Source organism: Drosophila tropicalis, unplaced genomic scaffold, assembly GCF_018151085.1.
Source record: "Drosophila tropicalis isolate 14030-0801.00 unplaced genomic scaffold, ASM1815108v1 contig_573, whole genome shotgun sequence".
Taxonomy (NCBI): domain Eukaryota; kingdom Metazoa; phylum Arthropoda; class Insecta; order Diptera; family Drosophilidae; genus Drosophila; species Drosophila tropicalis.
In genome coordinates, this window is record NW_027173049.1 from 1,257,754 (window position 1) to 1,275,783 (window position 18,030).

General features: G+C 38.0%; 4 protein-coding genes across 4 annotated transcripts; all 4 read left to right on the top strand.

Moving 5' to 3' along the window:
* The first annotated feature begins 2,019 nt into the window (after positions 1-2,019).
* Cpr49Ae (Cuticular protein 49Ae) lies at positions 2,020-3,916 on the top strand. The gene is made up of 3 exons (XM_068287722.1): positions 2,020-2,117; positions 2,591-2,718; positions 3,031-3,916. Exons 1-3 carry the CDS (start codon positions 2,109-2,111, stop codon positions 3,296-3,298), a joined length of 405 nt encoding a protein of 134 aa, XP_068143823.1. The 5' UTR covers positions 2,020-2,108; the 3' UTR covers positions 3,299-3,916.
* A 596-nt stretch (positions 3,917-4,512) lies between these two features.
* Positions 4,513-4,974, top strand: Cpr49Af (Cuticular protein 49Af). The gene is made up of 2 exons (XM_068288052.1): positions 4,513-4,649; positions 4,707-4,974. Exons 1-2 carry the CDS (start codon positions 4,513-4,515, stop codon positions 4,972-4,974), a joined length of 405 nt encoding a protein of 134 aa, XP_068144153.1.
* A 1,779-nt stretch (positions 4,975-6,753) lies between these two features.
* Positions 6,754-7,543, top strand: Cpr49Ag (Cuticular protein 49Ag). Its single transcript, XM_068287889.1, has 2 exons — positions 6,754-7,000; positions 7,069-7,543. The coding sequence occupies exons 1-2, from the start codon at positions 6,837-6,839 to the stop codon at positions 7,304-7,306; spliced, it is 402 nt and encodes a 133-aa protein (XP_068143990.1). The 5' UTR covers positions 6,754-6,836; the 3' UTR covers positions 7,307-7,543.
* A 369-nt stretch (positions 7,544-7,912) lies between these two features.
* On the top strand, positions 7,913-8,622 carry LOC137575474 (uncharacterized). The gene is made up of 3 exons (XM_068288054.1): positions 7,913-7,987; positions 8,054-8,374; positions 8,440-8,622. The coding sequence occupies exons 1-3, from the start codon at positions 7,913-7,915 to the stop codon at positions 8,620-8,622; spliced, it is 579 nt and encodes a 192-aa protein (XP_068144155.1).
* The last annotated feature ends 9,408 nt before the right edge of the window (positions 8,623-18,030 follow it).

The window sequence follows — 18,030 nt, forward strand, 5'->3', positions numbered from 1 at the left end:
GTTGGCATCGGCTATCTGCAATTATTTATTAATGCTACATTGACATTAGCATTAGTATTAGCATTAGCCCAGTGTAAAGTGTGCCAAATGGGGTCGGTCGGACTCCGGCTACTTGCGAAATTCTCAAAGTCAAATACCCTTCAAGATGATGCCAGTTGATCGTTTGATGGAGCGAATTATAATTTTACTCAAAAATGTTTGCCTTTTTTGGGGCCTCATAAAAACCCATCATATAACTAGCATCTATGTATGTACATACATACATATGTATGCATGTGTGTACCTAGACGACCTTCAGCAGTGGTCAGCGGGGTGCAAGAACAGGTTACAGATTACATCCAAAGAATGAGAAGATGAATACCCAGAACAGAACCGGACAAACCCAAACAACTGACATTTTCGATGTTCGTTGGTAATGCGTAACGATTCAAGGTTTACTGCTGCCGATAGAAACTAGAAAAAAAACACATTAAAAGATAATATAATAAATATTAAAATTAATGCAGTTGAATGTCTTCATAAGCAGAATTAAAAAACCAAAAATAAAACAATGAACAAGCCAAAGTAGCAGACTTTGACTTCGACTTCAACTTGATTACTTTAGACACTTCTTGTTGTTGTTTTCTTTGTGCAAAAAACAGAAACAAAAATTCTCGCTAACTGGCAATTGTATTTTAGTTTAGCAACAACAAAAGCAATGGCAACAACTACAACAATAGCAATGAAATCTTTGGGACAATCTTGTCACGATGTTCTGTCGCCATCGCCGTCTGTCTGTGTTGGACTCGAAGTTGGAGCTGAATTTGAAGTTGAAGCCGCAGTCGCAGACTGGCCCCATCTGCTGGCCCAAAAGCCATAGCTATTCATTAGACGCGCCTACACTTTGGCAGCGACGACGGCGACGACGACGCGTTTAGCAATTTTTTTTTTTGGCTTTTCGTTTTTTTGTTTCTGTTTTTCTTTTTTTTTTTTGGCACTTTGACCTCATGGCATGGCTTTAACTTTAACTTTAGCTAACTTCATCATGGACTGGCTGCAGCTTTTAACCTGCATCTTGCCATTCCCTGACTGACTTTGATTGCATTTGCCGATTAATGGCCACGTATTTAAATGCAATTTTTCACCCGCAAGCTTGGCTTAATTTTATTACCATTTTCATTTCGAAGCAGGTGGCAACTTTTGCTGCCGTTGCTGCCGCTGCTTCTGCTGCTGCCTGTGGCAAGATATTTTACTGATAATCTTCATTTGTTATGTTTGTCTCAATGTGGTATTTGGCGGAAGAAAACGTTTGCCTCAACGTTAATAGAAATTTTTAGATCAAATTCCCCCTGAATCACAATAAAGTAAAGAAACCTTTCCCAATATTGCTCTATTAAGTTGTAATTCGCAACTAGTTTTAGCTAGAGAGAAGTGAAATGATGTTCATTTCATTATCAATATTAAGTACTAATTTGATAATTAATGCAACTCCCAAGGGTTAATTAAACAGTTCAACTTTGGAACTCATTTCTGTTTCATCATCAGCCATCACCTTACATACCAACCTACTACCTATCTTACCTGCCTATACGAGCAAAAATATTGTTTCTGTTTGTTCAGAGCAAAAAAAAAAACATCACGAAATGCCATAAGTCTGCCCTTTGCTTGTGATGCAATTTTGAGACCTGTAACTCTTTATTATAAATATGCATACAATGCTAATACACACACATACATACATACAAATATACTTGTGCATATATATTAATTGCGATTTAAATTTCATTCTAATATTCTCATTCTCAATTATACAGACTTGTCCAGATCTGAGCGATGCTATGGCTATATGTTGTTTTGGCCAACAAAATTTTAATAGAAGCTTTTGCGCTCTTCTTCCTCCGGTTTCTCTTCGGAGTCTAACAGCTTTTTGAGCTCCGCTTTATGCAGTCTTCAAGTTGGTGTAAAACTGACATTTTGCAGCTTTGTTCCAATGCAGTTTAGTATAAATAGACTGCGCAGCCGGCAATGGACAACATTACAATCAAAACGCTTGTTCATTGAACAACCAGCAACAGCTCTTAGAACAATTTGAATTGTGACACCTTCCAGAGGATTACGCATACGCAATAATGAGGAATGTAAGTGTGGAATGAGTGTCCTTAATTGTCCAGGGACAACCCTTGGGCAATTCGTGCTGCAAGTGATTAAATATGTTCTGCATCTTCGAAAGGCAAAAAAAAAAAAAAAACGTTAAAATCTTTTTTTTTTTGCAACTCGTCTGGCGCGTTTCATAATTCATCTGTCAACATAAATCAATCAGTGAAACGAATGTAAGCACTTTTTGCAAAATCCCTTTGCATCGTGTCTGCAGATAACCAAATATTACAAAGAGAGGCGACACCCATAAAGTTAGAGTTAACGTGTTTGCCATTTGGCCGACGGACCAGACCGGCCTGGCAATTACGACTTGAAAACATGCATTTCCAAAGGTCACAAGAAAAGAGCAAAGAGACAACTGATGCAGCTGATGCTGCTCAATTCGGACTGTCCGAATTCTGGCCCAGCGCAAAAGTTATTACTATTTTCCTCACTCAATTCATTCGTTTTTCAGCTTGCTTTGTGCCTAGTCGCTGCTGCATGGCTATCCATGGTCCAATCCGCACCGCAGAGGGCCGAGGAACCGATTGCCATTATAAGTCAGGAATCGAACATAGAACCCGATGGTTCATACAATTACAAGTAAGTTAATATACTTTAAAGCTGACCAAAGCAAATGGCTACCGCAGCATGGTATACTTTTTGGCGGGATGAACGAATTGGATAATCCATAGTATACTTAGCCATTGAGGGAGTCGACAGATTCCGGTTTTAATCTCAAGCTGTCAGGTTTCTCTTTATTGAGCTAAATTATCACCAATTATAGTATTTGGATATAGCATTTGGATTTATTTAATGATAATGCGAAAACCCACGGCTTGGCGCCATTAAATGACGCATAAAAAATGTGGCAAATATTTAATTATTCTATTTTTTTGTTTTTGATTTTGCCAGCTATGAAACCGCAAATGGCATTAAGGCCGAGGAAACCGGAACTTTGAAGAAGGCTACCTCCCCGGATTCAAGTGATGTGATCATTGCCAAAGGCTCCTTCTCTTACACCTCGCCGGAGGGCAATTTGATTACACTAAACTATGCGGCAGATGATGAGAACGGATTCCAGCCACAGGGTGATCATTTGCCCACACCACCGCCAATTCCACCAGCAATTCAGAAGGCTCTTGACTACCTGTTGAGTTTGCCACCAGCCAAGCGTCGTTAAATTCGCAGCCACTGGGCACCAGGAATAGGAACCAGGAGGAGGTGAAAGTAATGACCAAATGCCAATTCCCGATATGCTATGACGACACACTCTAAACGATCTGCACCCTCTAGCAACATCTGCTGTCCCCTACATCTATATCTGACTGAAAACAACAACTCTTAAGATCCGACACCTGTCAAACCTCCACACACACACATACACACTTACACACACTCCCTCTTACACACACTTGCCCTGTTCCCTCGCAAACTATCAATGTATCTATTATGTGAATTTAGATACTTCCTTCTGATCTTTAAGTCGCCGGAACTCTGCCATTTTTGGACCACTCATGTGATACATCTATGAATGAAAAGGAAATCAAGAAGAAAATTTCAACAAAAAAAAAAAAAAAAACAAAAAATGAGAAGATTATAATAATAAATATGCATTTTTATGCTATTCAGTCTGTAATATATATAAAGAACATCTAATCTAAGCTATTTAGTTGATGATAATGTTGAACTTTGTTGGTTAATTGTTTTGTCACTTGAGAGGATGGATAAAGAGGAACCTATTAATACATATCTTTAGCCTTAGCTGCAAATAAAGAATTAAAGATTCTTTCAAAAACGATCTCCAGTTATTTATTTCGAAACTGAAAGGAAGAAGAATGTTTTCCGATACGACTCTACTTGGTCTAGGGTATATTGAAGTCAGCATCTTCTCTCTAGTTGGTTTTGCCATGTTTTGATTTGGACTTTTGCATATTCAAGGCAAATGGACAAATATATTTTATGCAAATTCCATACATGACTATGGCGTTATATATAGACAGGTTGTTTAAGCAGAAGCAGAACCAGAATCAGAATGTCATCTCGGGGTATGACAAGTTCCCATCCATACTTCTCGATGTGTTTAGCATATTATTTTGATTTGTTTTTGTTTTATTTTTGAGTTTTTTTTCTTTTATTTATTTAGTTAACGTTAATGTTTTAGGTTGTCTGCACCAAATTTCACACCCATTCACGCCAAATGCCAAAGCTAAAGCGAAACGGAAAAAACAAAACAAGTTCAATATTATTTATTACTCAAATTTTGAATAGATTCTTGTCGGAATTCGGGAATATGTATATAAGAGAGTTTGTTTAACTAAAAGAGTTGCCAGTCGCCCCAGAGACCTTTGAACGTTTGGATTGTTGTATTTAGTTTTCTTGTTAATTGTTGCTAAAATGAAGACTATAGCATTAATTGTTGTTGTTATTTCTGTTGTCATTATCGGATGCCAAGCACTTGGCAATAGTCAGAGCCAAACGGATTTAATATCTCAGGAATCGAATGTGGAATATAATGGCAAATATCATTATCAGTGAGTTATCCGACAACCAAGCGACCTGCCCTAGCATTAATGTCATTTTTAATTCAGCTATGAGTTGAGCGATGGCTCAAAAGCAACCCAGGATGGTGTCCTGAAGACTGTGGATGCCCAACACGATGGCGAATCGATTCACGGCAAATATTCATTTGTGGGCGAGGATGGCAAAACCTATGTGGTTTCCTACACAGCCGATGAAAATGGATTCCAAGCTGTTGGCGATCATTTGCCCACCCCGCCACCAACACCCGAATGGATTGAAAGATCCTTGGAATATCAGAGACTGCATCCCTATCATCCACCGGAGCAGAAGCATTAAGTAAACCATCTTCAGCATAACTGTGACCAAAAAAAGAAGAAGAAACAAACGGAGCATCAAGTATAAACTAAATGTGAAAATACCTGAACAGAACTGAAATAATATAATAAAAAAAAATCAAAAGATTATTTAATTTCTTAGTAAATCGTAGTTTCTACCCATAAAATTTATGGCTAAGAAATTTAGAATATTCTTCAAACTACTCTCAAAAAAGTAAGAGTTAAGCTAATTAAAATCAAACACTTAAAAATAATCGGTGTAAGTCATTATGAAATAGATGAAGAACTCGACTCACAACTTGTTGCACAGTGTTAAAATATAAAGTATAAACTTATACCCTTGAAAAGATTAGCTCTTTAGGAACAGAAAACATAGTTCCACTCGTATCCTGTTTCTTTTAGCGGTCCTTTTAAAGTCGGCTACAAAAATAGTTAATTTAAATTTGTTGCCTTCTAATAATCCATTATCGCCAAACTCTAGAATGATAACCCTTCTGAGTACAAGTTAACTTCTATTTTTGGGGGTGGGACAAGGCAAGAAAACCTATTTGGTAACGCACTTCTTTGAACTGGAAGTGCAAATGAGAGAGTTTCAAGTGCTTTTGGTCATAGTACATAACTAAATTGGAATTAGCTGCGGCTGACCCAATGATGTGTGTTAAATCGGTTTCATTTAGCATTTGGTATTTAGTGTTTTTTGGCACTCTTTGGCACACAAATCTGCAGCGAAGAGAAGACTTGCTAAACAGTCACTAATTGAGAGCTAAGTGCCTGAATAAGCAAGTATTTGAGCCAATGCTCTGATTTGGGCGTCAACTCAAGGTAAAATGGCTCAGATTCAAGTTTAGGTTAGGAATTAAGCAAAACTGCGAATTATGTAAGTCTGGAGAACGAAATTGAAAGTGAGATCTTTCTACACTTTGGTGGGGTGCAGAAGTCTTAATTTGTTGTTAAGTGAAACAGCAATTACATGGACTCAAAGAAATTCCAACACCTCAGTTTTTGTGAACTGGAAGAAAGTGTGTCGACAACAAACACACTTCGATTAGAAAAGTTCATTGACCATTATTATTCAACATTTTCCACTCGCTGTGACATAAATTGTGGTTTATATTCCTAGCATACGTTCATAGTAGAAACAAATAGGCAGAAATATCAACTTTGTTTTATTGCCCTGATTGTAGACCGTTGACCGTTAGATCTATTGGACATTTGGCAAATTGTTTCCATAATTAAAACGTGCCTGGAATTTACCATCAATAGATCATTTTTCTCTGACAAAACCCTTAACGGAACAGAATTCAAGAACTCAACGGAACTTGGCCCCAAGAGAGAGAGAGAGAGAAAAAGAACGACGATGTCTGCATACCCTTACCAAATCGACAGATGATTCCACTATTAATAATAGTTCCAACAGTGTGAACCTTAAATTATGACAGAAAACGAGTACCCCCGCTTTGTAGGAAGGGTATCATAAGAAAAATATAAAACAGAATTATACGCAAATCACGTAGAAATCAGGGAGAGACAGACCGAAAGAGACATGACGCTCTGTCGTTGGCATGGGCATGTCACCTGTTGACATCGTCGCTCTTCATCTTCATCTCTTTGGCGGTATGGTTCCGATCTGATGTGTGTATGTCTTGGTCTTCAGTTACTCATCGCGCCCGCTCGTTATTTAATTGCGAGAAGTACCGCGAAGCTTATCTAAGTGCGCCCATCGGTAATGGAGACGAAGCCAAAAGTGTGAGACGAGAACTATAAAAGAGCTGACATCTGCTTGGTCAGGCATCAGTCGCCAAATTCACCAGTTGCCAAATAGAACCAGCACCCATCCAGGGAAAAAAGGATACACTCAACAAAATGTACAAGTTCATTTGCCTCGTCTTCTCAGCCATGCTACTAGTAAGCTGTGCCCTGGCCCGGCCGCAGGATCAGCGGGCAGCAGCTCCAACTACAACCACAACACCGGCTTCAATCATCAAACAGGAAAATGTGAACAATGCCGATGGAACATTCAATAGCAGGTAAGATATACGGAGGGACCCAGGAATGACCAATTTATTCATCCCTCCTCTGTCGTCCATTTCTCCAGCTACGAAACCTCGAATGGCATTCGAGTTGAGAATATTGGAACATTGAAGAAGATTACCATACCGAGGAGTGAAGATGCCAATGGACAGGTCATTGAAGAGCACGAAGCCGTCATTTTGGTCCAGACTGGCTCCTACAGCTACAATGATCCCGATGGAAACGTGATCAGTGTACAATACGTGGCCGATGAGAATGGCTTCCAGCCTCAAGGTGATCACTTGCCAGTGGCTCCTCAATAGAAATCCTCCACCGAACTACCTACTTACCTACCTAAATTGAAACTCAGCTACTACTCATCTTTCGCTTCATAAAAGTATTAAGCACTGCCTGGAATGCCAAAAAAAAGAAACCAACGCGAGAAAAAAAACTTCATTTTAATTTCCATAAATTTGTAGGTTTAAGTAAATTTATCAAATTACACCTATTGCACACCCGATGAGCAAACGAAATCGAAAATAAATAAATATTAAACGCAACTACAAGTTTTGATGCAATTTCCCAGCCTCGTGTGGCCTATAATATTACCAATGACAAAAGTGATGCCCTTCACGCCAATGATCTCATAATCTCATATGCGTAACCACATCGCAATGGCATTGTGTGGATACCGATCTGTGGTCAGTGAAGTGCACTCGAAGTGTAAATCAACTTCTCTTTGCTTGACTTAACCAAAACCATTTCCATTTAACTTTTTGCTCAATCTGAAATTTACGCACACGTAAATGGCCCAATCGATTACTCTCACAATTAAACGGCCATTAGACAAAAATGCTTTTCAGCCATCACCAGTGGAATGGTTTTGGATTATGTACTTACCTAATTAGTCGACCCTAAGAGTTGGAGACATGTTGTCATTTGGCTTACGCTTCATCGTTTTGGCCAGCATCTGGCAGCTTCACTTAACGGCACAACTAATACCTGTAAGACGATCGATCGATCAAGCAAAGGTGTAATCCGAGCGTTAGTTTAAACAAAACATCTTTCAGCACATGGGATATTTTATAGAGATTCATCAAATGGATTGTGAGTCCAATCAAAGTTATATAAACAACTTTGTTTGCAAAGTTTCGGCTCCACGAAATCGAAGTCTTGATGCCTCCCTCCGAATTGTGCAAAAGCTAAGCGTGTTAACTGGATCGCTTAGGGTGTCTATTCCCAATTCAAAAAAAGTCTTTACGAAAATCTTCGACTTGACCTTCGACCTATGCAAGATCCTGCGAGAACGTAAGCGCAAGGCATTGCTAGACCTACTGGTTAAAAGTTTAAATCGTGGCTCAAATGCCATAATAAAATGTCCTTTCGGCAATGTATGTATGATCCCATAGAACACTTTATTTTTGTTTATCCCATTGTCCCACCGTTCTCTTTGCAGGGTAATTATTTTTCCAAAAACATTACAGCTGGCGACTCGTTGCCTCCACTCTTAACTGAAAGCGATTTCCTAGTTCATTTTGATGTGTTTATTCCAAAAGTGGCTCAAGTGGCAAATGTGACCGTTTTGGGCCGATTGTTTGATATCTCAAAGGAGCAGGCCAGAAAGAAGAAGTTTTTGTAGAAACTAATTTCTTAATGTATTTCCTACATTTTGTGGTGGTTAAATTTATTACAAATACAAATATATGACTTCAAGATGTTAAATATTAGTCAGCAATATTAGCGTTCATTTAATTTTAAAATTACAGCTGTATGCAATGCATTGTGTGTGTATGCGTGTGCTTTGCCTAATCGAGCAGTGCCTTAGTAGGCTGCTCTCAGTGCAGCCAGTAGCGTTTGAGCAGACCCGATTTATATGGACTGCTACTTCTGTGTTATTTATCTGATCAGAATGATTTTGGGATCTGACGTTTTATATCCAATATTATCAGATAAGTGAATTTCATAAAACTAAATAATATAGTGGTCCGATCCTAGAGATTTTCATACTTGATCTCATGTAGCTAATGAAAACGCAAAATAAAAAATTTTATACCGATAGCTCTTAAGATGGCTAAGTAAAACGCATTTGCATTATCAAGATGAATTCTTCATGGTGACATCTGACAATGGCCGCAGACAGTTGAGTTAAACAATTTAAGTCAAACAATTTCCGTAGGCATTTGAAAAAGCGGAGAATCTAGTTGTACCAGAACTAGATATTCAAAACCGATGGAATTCTACGTACTTGGAATGCTGTTTGGATTTTAAAAGAGACACTGGAGCCAACTTCATTTGGCCGATTTGATGTCAACCAAAGCTCTAAACACTTAGTATAGCGTTATCCTAGCAGAACAGGTATTTTATATATTAAATATCCGGAAAGGAAAAATGAAAAAATATTCAGCGATAATACTCCACGTTCATCAATCAGGACATCATTGATTAACGTGCAAATTTAAAACAACGACAAAGGCTAACTTTGAATTGATCTCGAATGTCCCATGTGTATGACAAAAATGTGGAGTTCTTGGATTATACACAAATGTGTGCATAATTGATTACGGAGTGCGTACACTCTATTGATCAATGGAAAACAGTGACTATTCCATTAAAACAATTACCATTAAAAAGTATTTAAATAATTCCAAACAGTGTAATATCGAACTAAGAAGCCCAACATCAAACAGATCCGTCTAGCTTCGAACCAAAACAGTTCCGACGAGAGACTTTAGCCATCTGGCGGACATATTTCAAATTCCACTGAAATGGCTGGTCACACTTTTTTCTATTTGTGATCAAGGACTGAAACCGAAATTGTTGTATGGGAGATATTTGAGTTCTCATAGGAATGGTAATTGATATTGGAGTATTGTCCAGTTCCTCATGGATGAATCATTATCGGCGTCTTAAATGAGGAGTTTGTGGTTGGCAATTAATGGGAATCCAATAAATGAAACAGTGCGAGATCATTTCTGTCTCATTCATTTATTTCCAGGATGTAGCATTCATGAGGGGCACACAAATGACACATTCTGCCATATTTATTCCTTGGACTTTGTCAAATGAACTTAAATGAGTAAGAATGCAAGGAAATGTACCCGCAGACCTTGAAGAACATTATTCCACGAATTAAGTGAAAGATGCAGAATGATTAGTTTGCAAAATAATTTTAAATCTAAATTGGAGGTTTTTAAATTCATTTTAAGTGCTTTTCAGCAACATTTAGAAAATAAAATAAGTATAAACAGTGATAGTTCGGAATGAATGAAGCACTTCGACTCGTGCCTGAAAATAGTGGCAATAGTGGCTCCACTTGATACTATCGATAGTTGCATGGACAATTTGAATTTTCTAAAAAGAAACGCTGAAAAAGCTGATTTAAAAGTACATTTATATATTTTTGGACGGCCCCCTTATGAAAATTAAACAATATTTGGTAAATATTCACTTAAGTTAAACTACATAAATTTGGTATCAAACGAAAGAGAAAAATTCCACAACCACAACCTCAGGTGCACCCTGGCGATTTATTTCGTAGTTTTTGTGTAATTAACAAAAGAAAATTTATGCTTTTAGCGGGATTATAGCTGAAAGTAGCTATTTCAGGCTGAGAAAACTGTCAAATTGTTGAGATAGTGATGCCAGATGCCGAATTTTGAGTACTCAAATACGCGGGCATTTTGAATCTTTTGTTTGTTCTATTTTCAACAAACTAAAATATTGTTGAGTTTACAACATTTCTTGATTTTATGGAACATATATAGTTCAGAATACAATATTCGGCTGCCAGAGCAGCTTTAATATTTTTACAATTTTAAACTTCTTTGAAAAAAAAATTTGGTTCAATTTATTTTTTTATAAACTAAATGTAGATTGTTTGATTCTAGTCATCTAAACCAAGTTAAATTTTGGTGTAAACTTTAGACTCTACAGAATTGCAAGTGCTAATTGTTCAGTAGCCACTGGTTTTTGTTCAGAAATAACAAAATAAGAGCAGCTCGTCGCCCTAAAACTATAAGTACATAATATTTCTATGATTAAATTTTGATATTTTTTTTCCACAAAACACGTTTGGCGTTTGTCAATAAATTATCGATAGAAGACCTATCGATAAATCGTCAGAGTCCAAAACCATCGATATTATCTATAGTCCCAATCGATGGACTTGCAGCTCTAATTTTTTTTTTATTCATTTGCTTGTTAGCAGGACCACATGTGGTCCAATTTTCAATCGCTTTAAATAATTTTTACCTGGGTATAAAATTAAAATGATTAGATGGTTAGTCCGTTCTTCTGTTCAGCACATACTTTTTAAATTTGTAGTATGTTTCTGGATTTTCTTAGCCAATTGGGACCGATAAAAATATGTACATACATATACATACATATGGATGCGTATATGTTTTTTTTCAATTTATTTTAAAGAAACTGTTTGATGTGTTCACTTCGTGGTGTTCATTTAATTCAAACTTAAAGTGTAATAATAAAACTTAACAAAAACTATTGCCTTCATGGCAGTATTGAGATCTTTTAGTTACCAATTTAAAACCCATTGGTTTTTGTTAAGGAACGTTTTTTTTTTTTTTTTTTGACAGCGGCGAAGCGAATTTGGAATCTGTCCTGGGACAATCAGCAAGTTTTCTTGGTTGAAGTTGGCGGTTACATGTTTTAAGGATAAACGGTATTACATGAAGGGTGTAGGGTGATTAAATATTGGGTGAGAAGGGAATAGAGGGGGGGGACGAATTAATACAAATATAGATCTTATTGATGTGAAAGGTCCAGCGTGTGGAGTCTTCTTAGGCGCCTGATGGTGGTGCTGTTGTCCAACATGTTGATGGCATATGGGTTCACATGCGAGGCGCTCCAGATAGGCTGCAGTTAGCCTGGAGATCTCCTGATCCACCGATGGGATGTCCAGTTCTGAGTGTATTTCTCTATTTGTCGTTAAGAAGTGGGCTCCCTTTTCCCTATGAGCCACATGTATTTCTTCAGCCTAGCATCGAGCTGTCCTCTTTTGGTCTTCAGATGTTCTATCCATCGTCAGGCCCAGGTATTTGGCTGAGTCAGAGTTGGGGATGGGGGTTCCGTCGAGTGAGATAGGTGGACAGTCGCCTCTCTTTAGTGCAAATGTAGTTTGTAACACATTTTTCAGTATTGACCGCCAATCCGTCAATCCGGCCTCGTCCATTATTGGACGGACTCTACGCAAAAGTAGTCTTTCGACTACTTTGGAGAGTACCGCCAATAAACTAATCGGACGATATGAGGCGAGTTTGGCTGCAGGTTTCCCAGGTTTTTGTATGAGGATGGTTTTGGCGCACTTCCACTGGGTGGGGAAGTGTCCTATCAGGAAGCTTTTATATGTGATCTTCAGTATGAGCTGTATTCCACTCGGAGGCAGGGCTTTGATGGCTGGAACATCGATTCCGTCGTGACCAGGCGACTTGCTCGGGTTTAACTTCGCGATTTCTAGAATTTACTCATCAGTTTCAACCTCTTGGATGGGGAGGGCCATTTGGTGGGGCACATTCAGGAAGTCTTCCGTTTCTTGGGCCTCTTCTTGGGAGCCTCTCTTGAAGGGGGTGTACGCTACGATAATGATAGGAAAATTCAAAGGTCAGGAAGTTCTCATTCCGAGGATCCCGATGTTCCCAACCGATATGCCGTTTGAATTTAAAAGACTTCAATTTCCGATACGTCTTGCATTTGCCATGATCATCAACAAATCACAAGGCCAATCCTTAAAAGTTTGTGGTTTAAATCTAGAACATTCATGTTTTTCCCATGCTCAATTATACGTGGCATGTTCACGGGCCGGAAGACCATTTGCGCCTGATAATAAAACAAAAAATGTCGTGTATCACAAGGTACTTAAGTGAAGAGCAACCTATGTACTAAATACAGAAATAATAATGAATGATTAATATAGTTTTTTAATTTTTTTTTTTGTATTTTTTCAAAAAAAAAAAAAAAAACACAATCTGCTTATTTATTGTCATTATTAAGATTTGTGTTTATATTCTAATTATATACTTTGATAAAATAATTCATTTATTTTTAAAGCTTTTCCTTTTCTTACATTATTGTCATTCAAAAAATAACTAACAAAAAAAAAATAAAGAATTAGAGATCATTTTGATCAAAAGCTTTTTTACTACACTCAATTTCAGGGAGCATCGTCTATCCGAAATCAATTTTCCAACCTTGCTAAATAGCCGTTCGGACTCCCAGGACGACTCTGTGTCCGATGAACAACCCTAAAGAAATTTTGTAAATAAGATAATATTTACTGTCAATTAGTAAAATTTACTTTCTTACCTTTCAATATTCTAGTGGATTGCATTCTTCTGATGCAATTGGATTGTCCAAGTGCTGTCGCAAAACAATTATATGAGTGGTGTTGTTGTTGGTGACGATGTTGTTGGTGGCGTTGGTTGAGAGGTTCGCTTGAGTTTTGAGATTTCAACGGAAGTCTATTCGGCATTTAAGGCTGACAAAAAGCCATCTTTTTTAAATCAAGAATCGATAATGGTGGCAATTCTGGGTATCGTACATGTCTCATATTGAAATAGGCGTGTACGCAGGCGTTCCTTAACGTAAATACAAAACAAAAAATTAAAACTTACATGCTTATCCCTCGAACACTTTTAAAAGAAAGAAAAAACATCGATAGTGCTGGCCAAGCATCGATGTTTTATAAAAATTCGAAACCATCGATGTTTTCTCCAGCTCTACTTCTATGCACGCACCTACTCCATTCAATTTCAAACGAGTCTATTCATTTCCTTGTATGTATAGAGTGAAGCCATGCACCTTTTTAGACCTTTTATGCCTACACATAGAGTAAGCACAAAGGCACACTAGCGCCGCCACCAGCCATTGGCCAATTCCGAACCAATTAGTAAAAAACTATTTTGACTATTTTCAGACCGATTTTAATCACATTAGGTATGACGGTAGTCAAAACTTTGCAAGAGGCAAAGGGGGGCGGAGGTAGGCGTGGCAAAATTTTGAACAATGATAACAATTGAAATTTATTTAAAGAACAGAGCGGAATTTAAAATAAACTTGATTCATTTGCCTCTAGCTTTTTTAGTCTCTGAAATCTACGTGGTAAGGACAAACAACTTGGGCACAATTGTTTGCTTTATTTGCTAATAGAATGATCCCACAGTCCTGTACAGATATCGAGCACTAGATGAGGCCTTGTGTTTACTTCTAACTGCTGTGAAGCAGACATATTTTCTTCGAAATGCATATTTTGATAGCTAGATGGTGTTTTTCGAATTTAGTTAAAACTATTCGATGTTATTTATCCTAATTTTTATCCGGCGACCGTACTGTTATACTCATAGGTGGCGCCACAAAGTTGGAAGCCAACCGTATAACCCACAGTAGAGCGCCATCTCTCAGCAGATAGCATTAGTTTTAAGGGTGCGAGTAATAGTCCTAAGGGTGCTTTTAAGTCTAATGGCAGGAAACCTAGATGGCGCCAAGAGAGGCGTTATGTCGCCCTCTAACTATCGTTTCCCAAAGTTAAATGATACCCAATACTGAATTCTTAATTCTTGAGAAAACTGGTTTGCGTTTAAAATTTGTGTGATTTGAGTGCTGCGACTTATCTGTAACGATGCGCTTTAGCCCTGAGTGCAATACATATAGATCGAGCTCACAAAGGACAATGAGAACAGCTTGGTGATTTATGGAAAACGGGTAAAATTGTATATTAAAGTCACCGAAATGTATATCAGTATCAACATTCGGCTCGTCTGTCATGTCCACGTAGATCTCGGAGACTAGAAAAGCTAGAGGCAAGTGAATCAAGTTTATTTCAAATAAATAAATGTCAATTGTTATCTTTGTTCGAAATGTTTGCCACGCCTACCTCCGCCCCCCTTTGCCTCTTGCAAAGTTTTGACGGTTCATATTTAATGTGATTAAAATCGGTCTGAAAATAGTCAAAATAAAGTTTTTTACTAATTGGTTCGGAATTGGCCAATGGCTGGTGGCGGCGCTAGTGTGCCTTTGTGCTTACTCTATGTGTAGGCATAAAAGGTCTAAAAAGGTGCATGGCTTCACTCTATACATACAAGGAAATGAATAGACTCGTTTGAAATTGAATGGAGTAGGTGCGTGCATAGAAGTAGAGCTGGAGAAAACATCGATGGTTTCGAATTTTTTATAAAACATCGATGCTTGGCCAGCACTATCGATGTTTTTTTCTTTCTTTTACAAGTGTTCGAGGGAAAATCATGTAAGTTTTAATTTTTATACCCTTGCAGAGGGTATTATAAAATTGATCAACGCACAGAAGGAGACGTTTCCGACCCCATAAAGTATATATATTCTTTATCAGCGCGAGATGCTGAGTCGATATAGCCATGTCCGTCTGTCCGTCCGTCTGTGCGTACGCGTTTTACTCAGCCGTCTTAAGAGCTATCGGGCTGAACCGAAGACCCAAGAGTGCTCACAGCCACGTATGCAGACGATACTGCCTTTTTAACCGTGGATCAATCGTCACAGACTGCTGGCAATCTAATGCAAGAGCAAACTGATTCCACTGGTGCATGGCTGCAAAGATGGAACATGGCGGTTAACACAGAGAAATCAGCACAAGTTACATTCACCCCAAAAAGAGGAAACTGTCCCCCCGTCCAGCTGGATGGATGCATAATACCTTAATCCGACTATGCCAAATATCTGGGTATCACTCTGGAGAGGAGACTGACCTGGAAGTCTCACTTGAAAAACAAGAGGCTATTGCTGGATTTAAGGCTCAAAAGCTACATGTGGCTCATAGGCAGAAGGTCGACACTGCGGCTGCGCATGAAGATGATTATTTATAAGTCCATCATGAAGCCCATGTGGACATATGGGATTCCAATCTGGGGTACAGCCAGCAGCAAAAAATGTGAGCTCATACAGACATTCCAGAACAAGGCTCTCAGAACAATATCGAATGCGCACATGTACACCACCAACATAGAGATCCACGAGGAACTCAACATGCCCTGGGTTCAGGACGAAATAGCTAGGCTCAGCAAGGGTCATCTGGAGCGTCTCGACAGGCACCTCAACCAGCTGGCCATAAATCTTCTAGACAACAGCACTACCACCCGCCGCCTAAGAAGACTCCATCATTGGACCTACCATTCCGCAAGGAGTGATCAGCACACTGGCTCTCACCCTTCGCCCCACCCACATAACCCTAACCACCCTAAATACCCTAGCCTTAACGATGATTTTGCCTAAACATCATAGTCTGTTATATTTGTTGTAAAATACAATTCCCTAAGTCACTGTCACGCCCCATAATTTACTTATTGTCCACAAATCGGACAGATTGTAAATGGGAGATCCCCGTTAAAAAAAAAAAAAAACCAACGATTCTCGATTTAAAAAAGATGGCCGAACAGACTTCCGTTGAAATCTCAAAACTCAAGCAAACCTCTCAACCAACGCCACCAACAACATCGTCACCAACAACAACACCACTCATATAATTGTTTTGCGACAGCACTTGGAGAATCCAATTGCATCAGAAGAATGAAATCCACTAGAATATTGGAAGGTAAGAAAGTAAATTTTACTAATTGACAGTAAATATTATCTTATTTACAAAATTTCTTTAGGGTTGTTCAACGGACACAGAGTCGGAAAAATTGATTTCGGATAGATGATGCTCCCTGAAATTAAGTGTAGTAAAGAAGCTTTTGTTTTTAAACAAAAATATTCAAAATTATCTCTAATTCTTTTATTTTTTTTTTTTTTTTTTTAATGACAATAATGTAGGAAAAGAAAAAGCTTTCAAAATGGATGAATTGTTATTTTATCAAAGTAGTCGCTTTGTTTTTATTGAATATTGCTTTAACTATTGTTGCTATTTCGCTTTATTCCAGCGTTGCATATGAACGAAGATCTTTAGAAACATTGATATTAATAAATGATTTTGAAAATTTTGCGAACATGAATGATTTTGAAAATACCGCGCTAACATCGAAACATCGATGTTTGATGTTGAAAACGTCGATGGTTGCAAACATCGATGTTTTTCCACCTCTAATTCGAAGCCAACCCCTTATTTTCACGCACTAAACCAATCTAACATGTTCGGTCTAGTGCTCCACAAATATCGCAGCTATATCAATTTTATCGATTTTTTTGAACTTTCGGAAAACATAACATAATAAAACAGAACAACATAACCTAAGCAAAGTTTAAGGATGCGCAACTTTTGAGCACCAATACGTACAGTCTTAAGCAAGAGGATCCCACCATATGGAATAGCGCTACTGTGATGAACGAAAGAATTTTGACTACCAAAGATGCTCTTGCTAAAGTTCTATTAAGCACGGCTACGGCACCGCCACCCCTGACAGCAGAGGAAATTGATATAAACAAAAAAGTCCTGTTCTGCAAATGCCGTAACGGTTTCCATAGTAATTCCTCTGGTATGCAAACTCACACCACGATGTGAAAACATCAAACAGTAAAATAAAGTTAAAAAAAACAATACAAAAACATGAAATTTTTCGGATTATAGATGTGTTTTCTGGCTGAAATTTAATGATTTGGCATACCCAAAACAAAAACCAATGGGTTTTAAATTGGTAACTAAAAGATCTCAATACTGCCATGAAGGCAATAGTTTTTGTTAAGTTTTATTATTACATTTTAAGTTTGAATTAAATGAAGTGAAAAATAAAGTGAAAAAATAAAGTGAAAAAAAAAAAAAAAAAAAGAAAACTAACCAGGCAACTTTTGGGACTTTAGGTGCGTTTCCTGCCTGAAATTTAATAAGGTGGCTTCGGTAACCGAGTACCATGGATGGCTGTTCGCTGCAGCCGCTGATGGACACCATGGAACAAGTTGAGACGAATATTTGTTCTAGGGCACAAAATAAGGCCTGTTTTCTTCAGTTTTTACGATGGAATCATTCAAAACTACGCTTTTTACAGAGGAATGCGTGAACTGTTAGTCGAAAAAATAGATTCAAGATTTCTTGACAATGAATACCGCACAGCAACTCGATTAGGAACGTTTT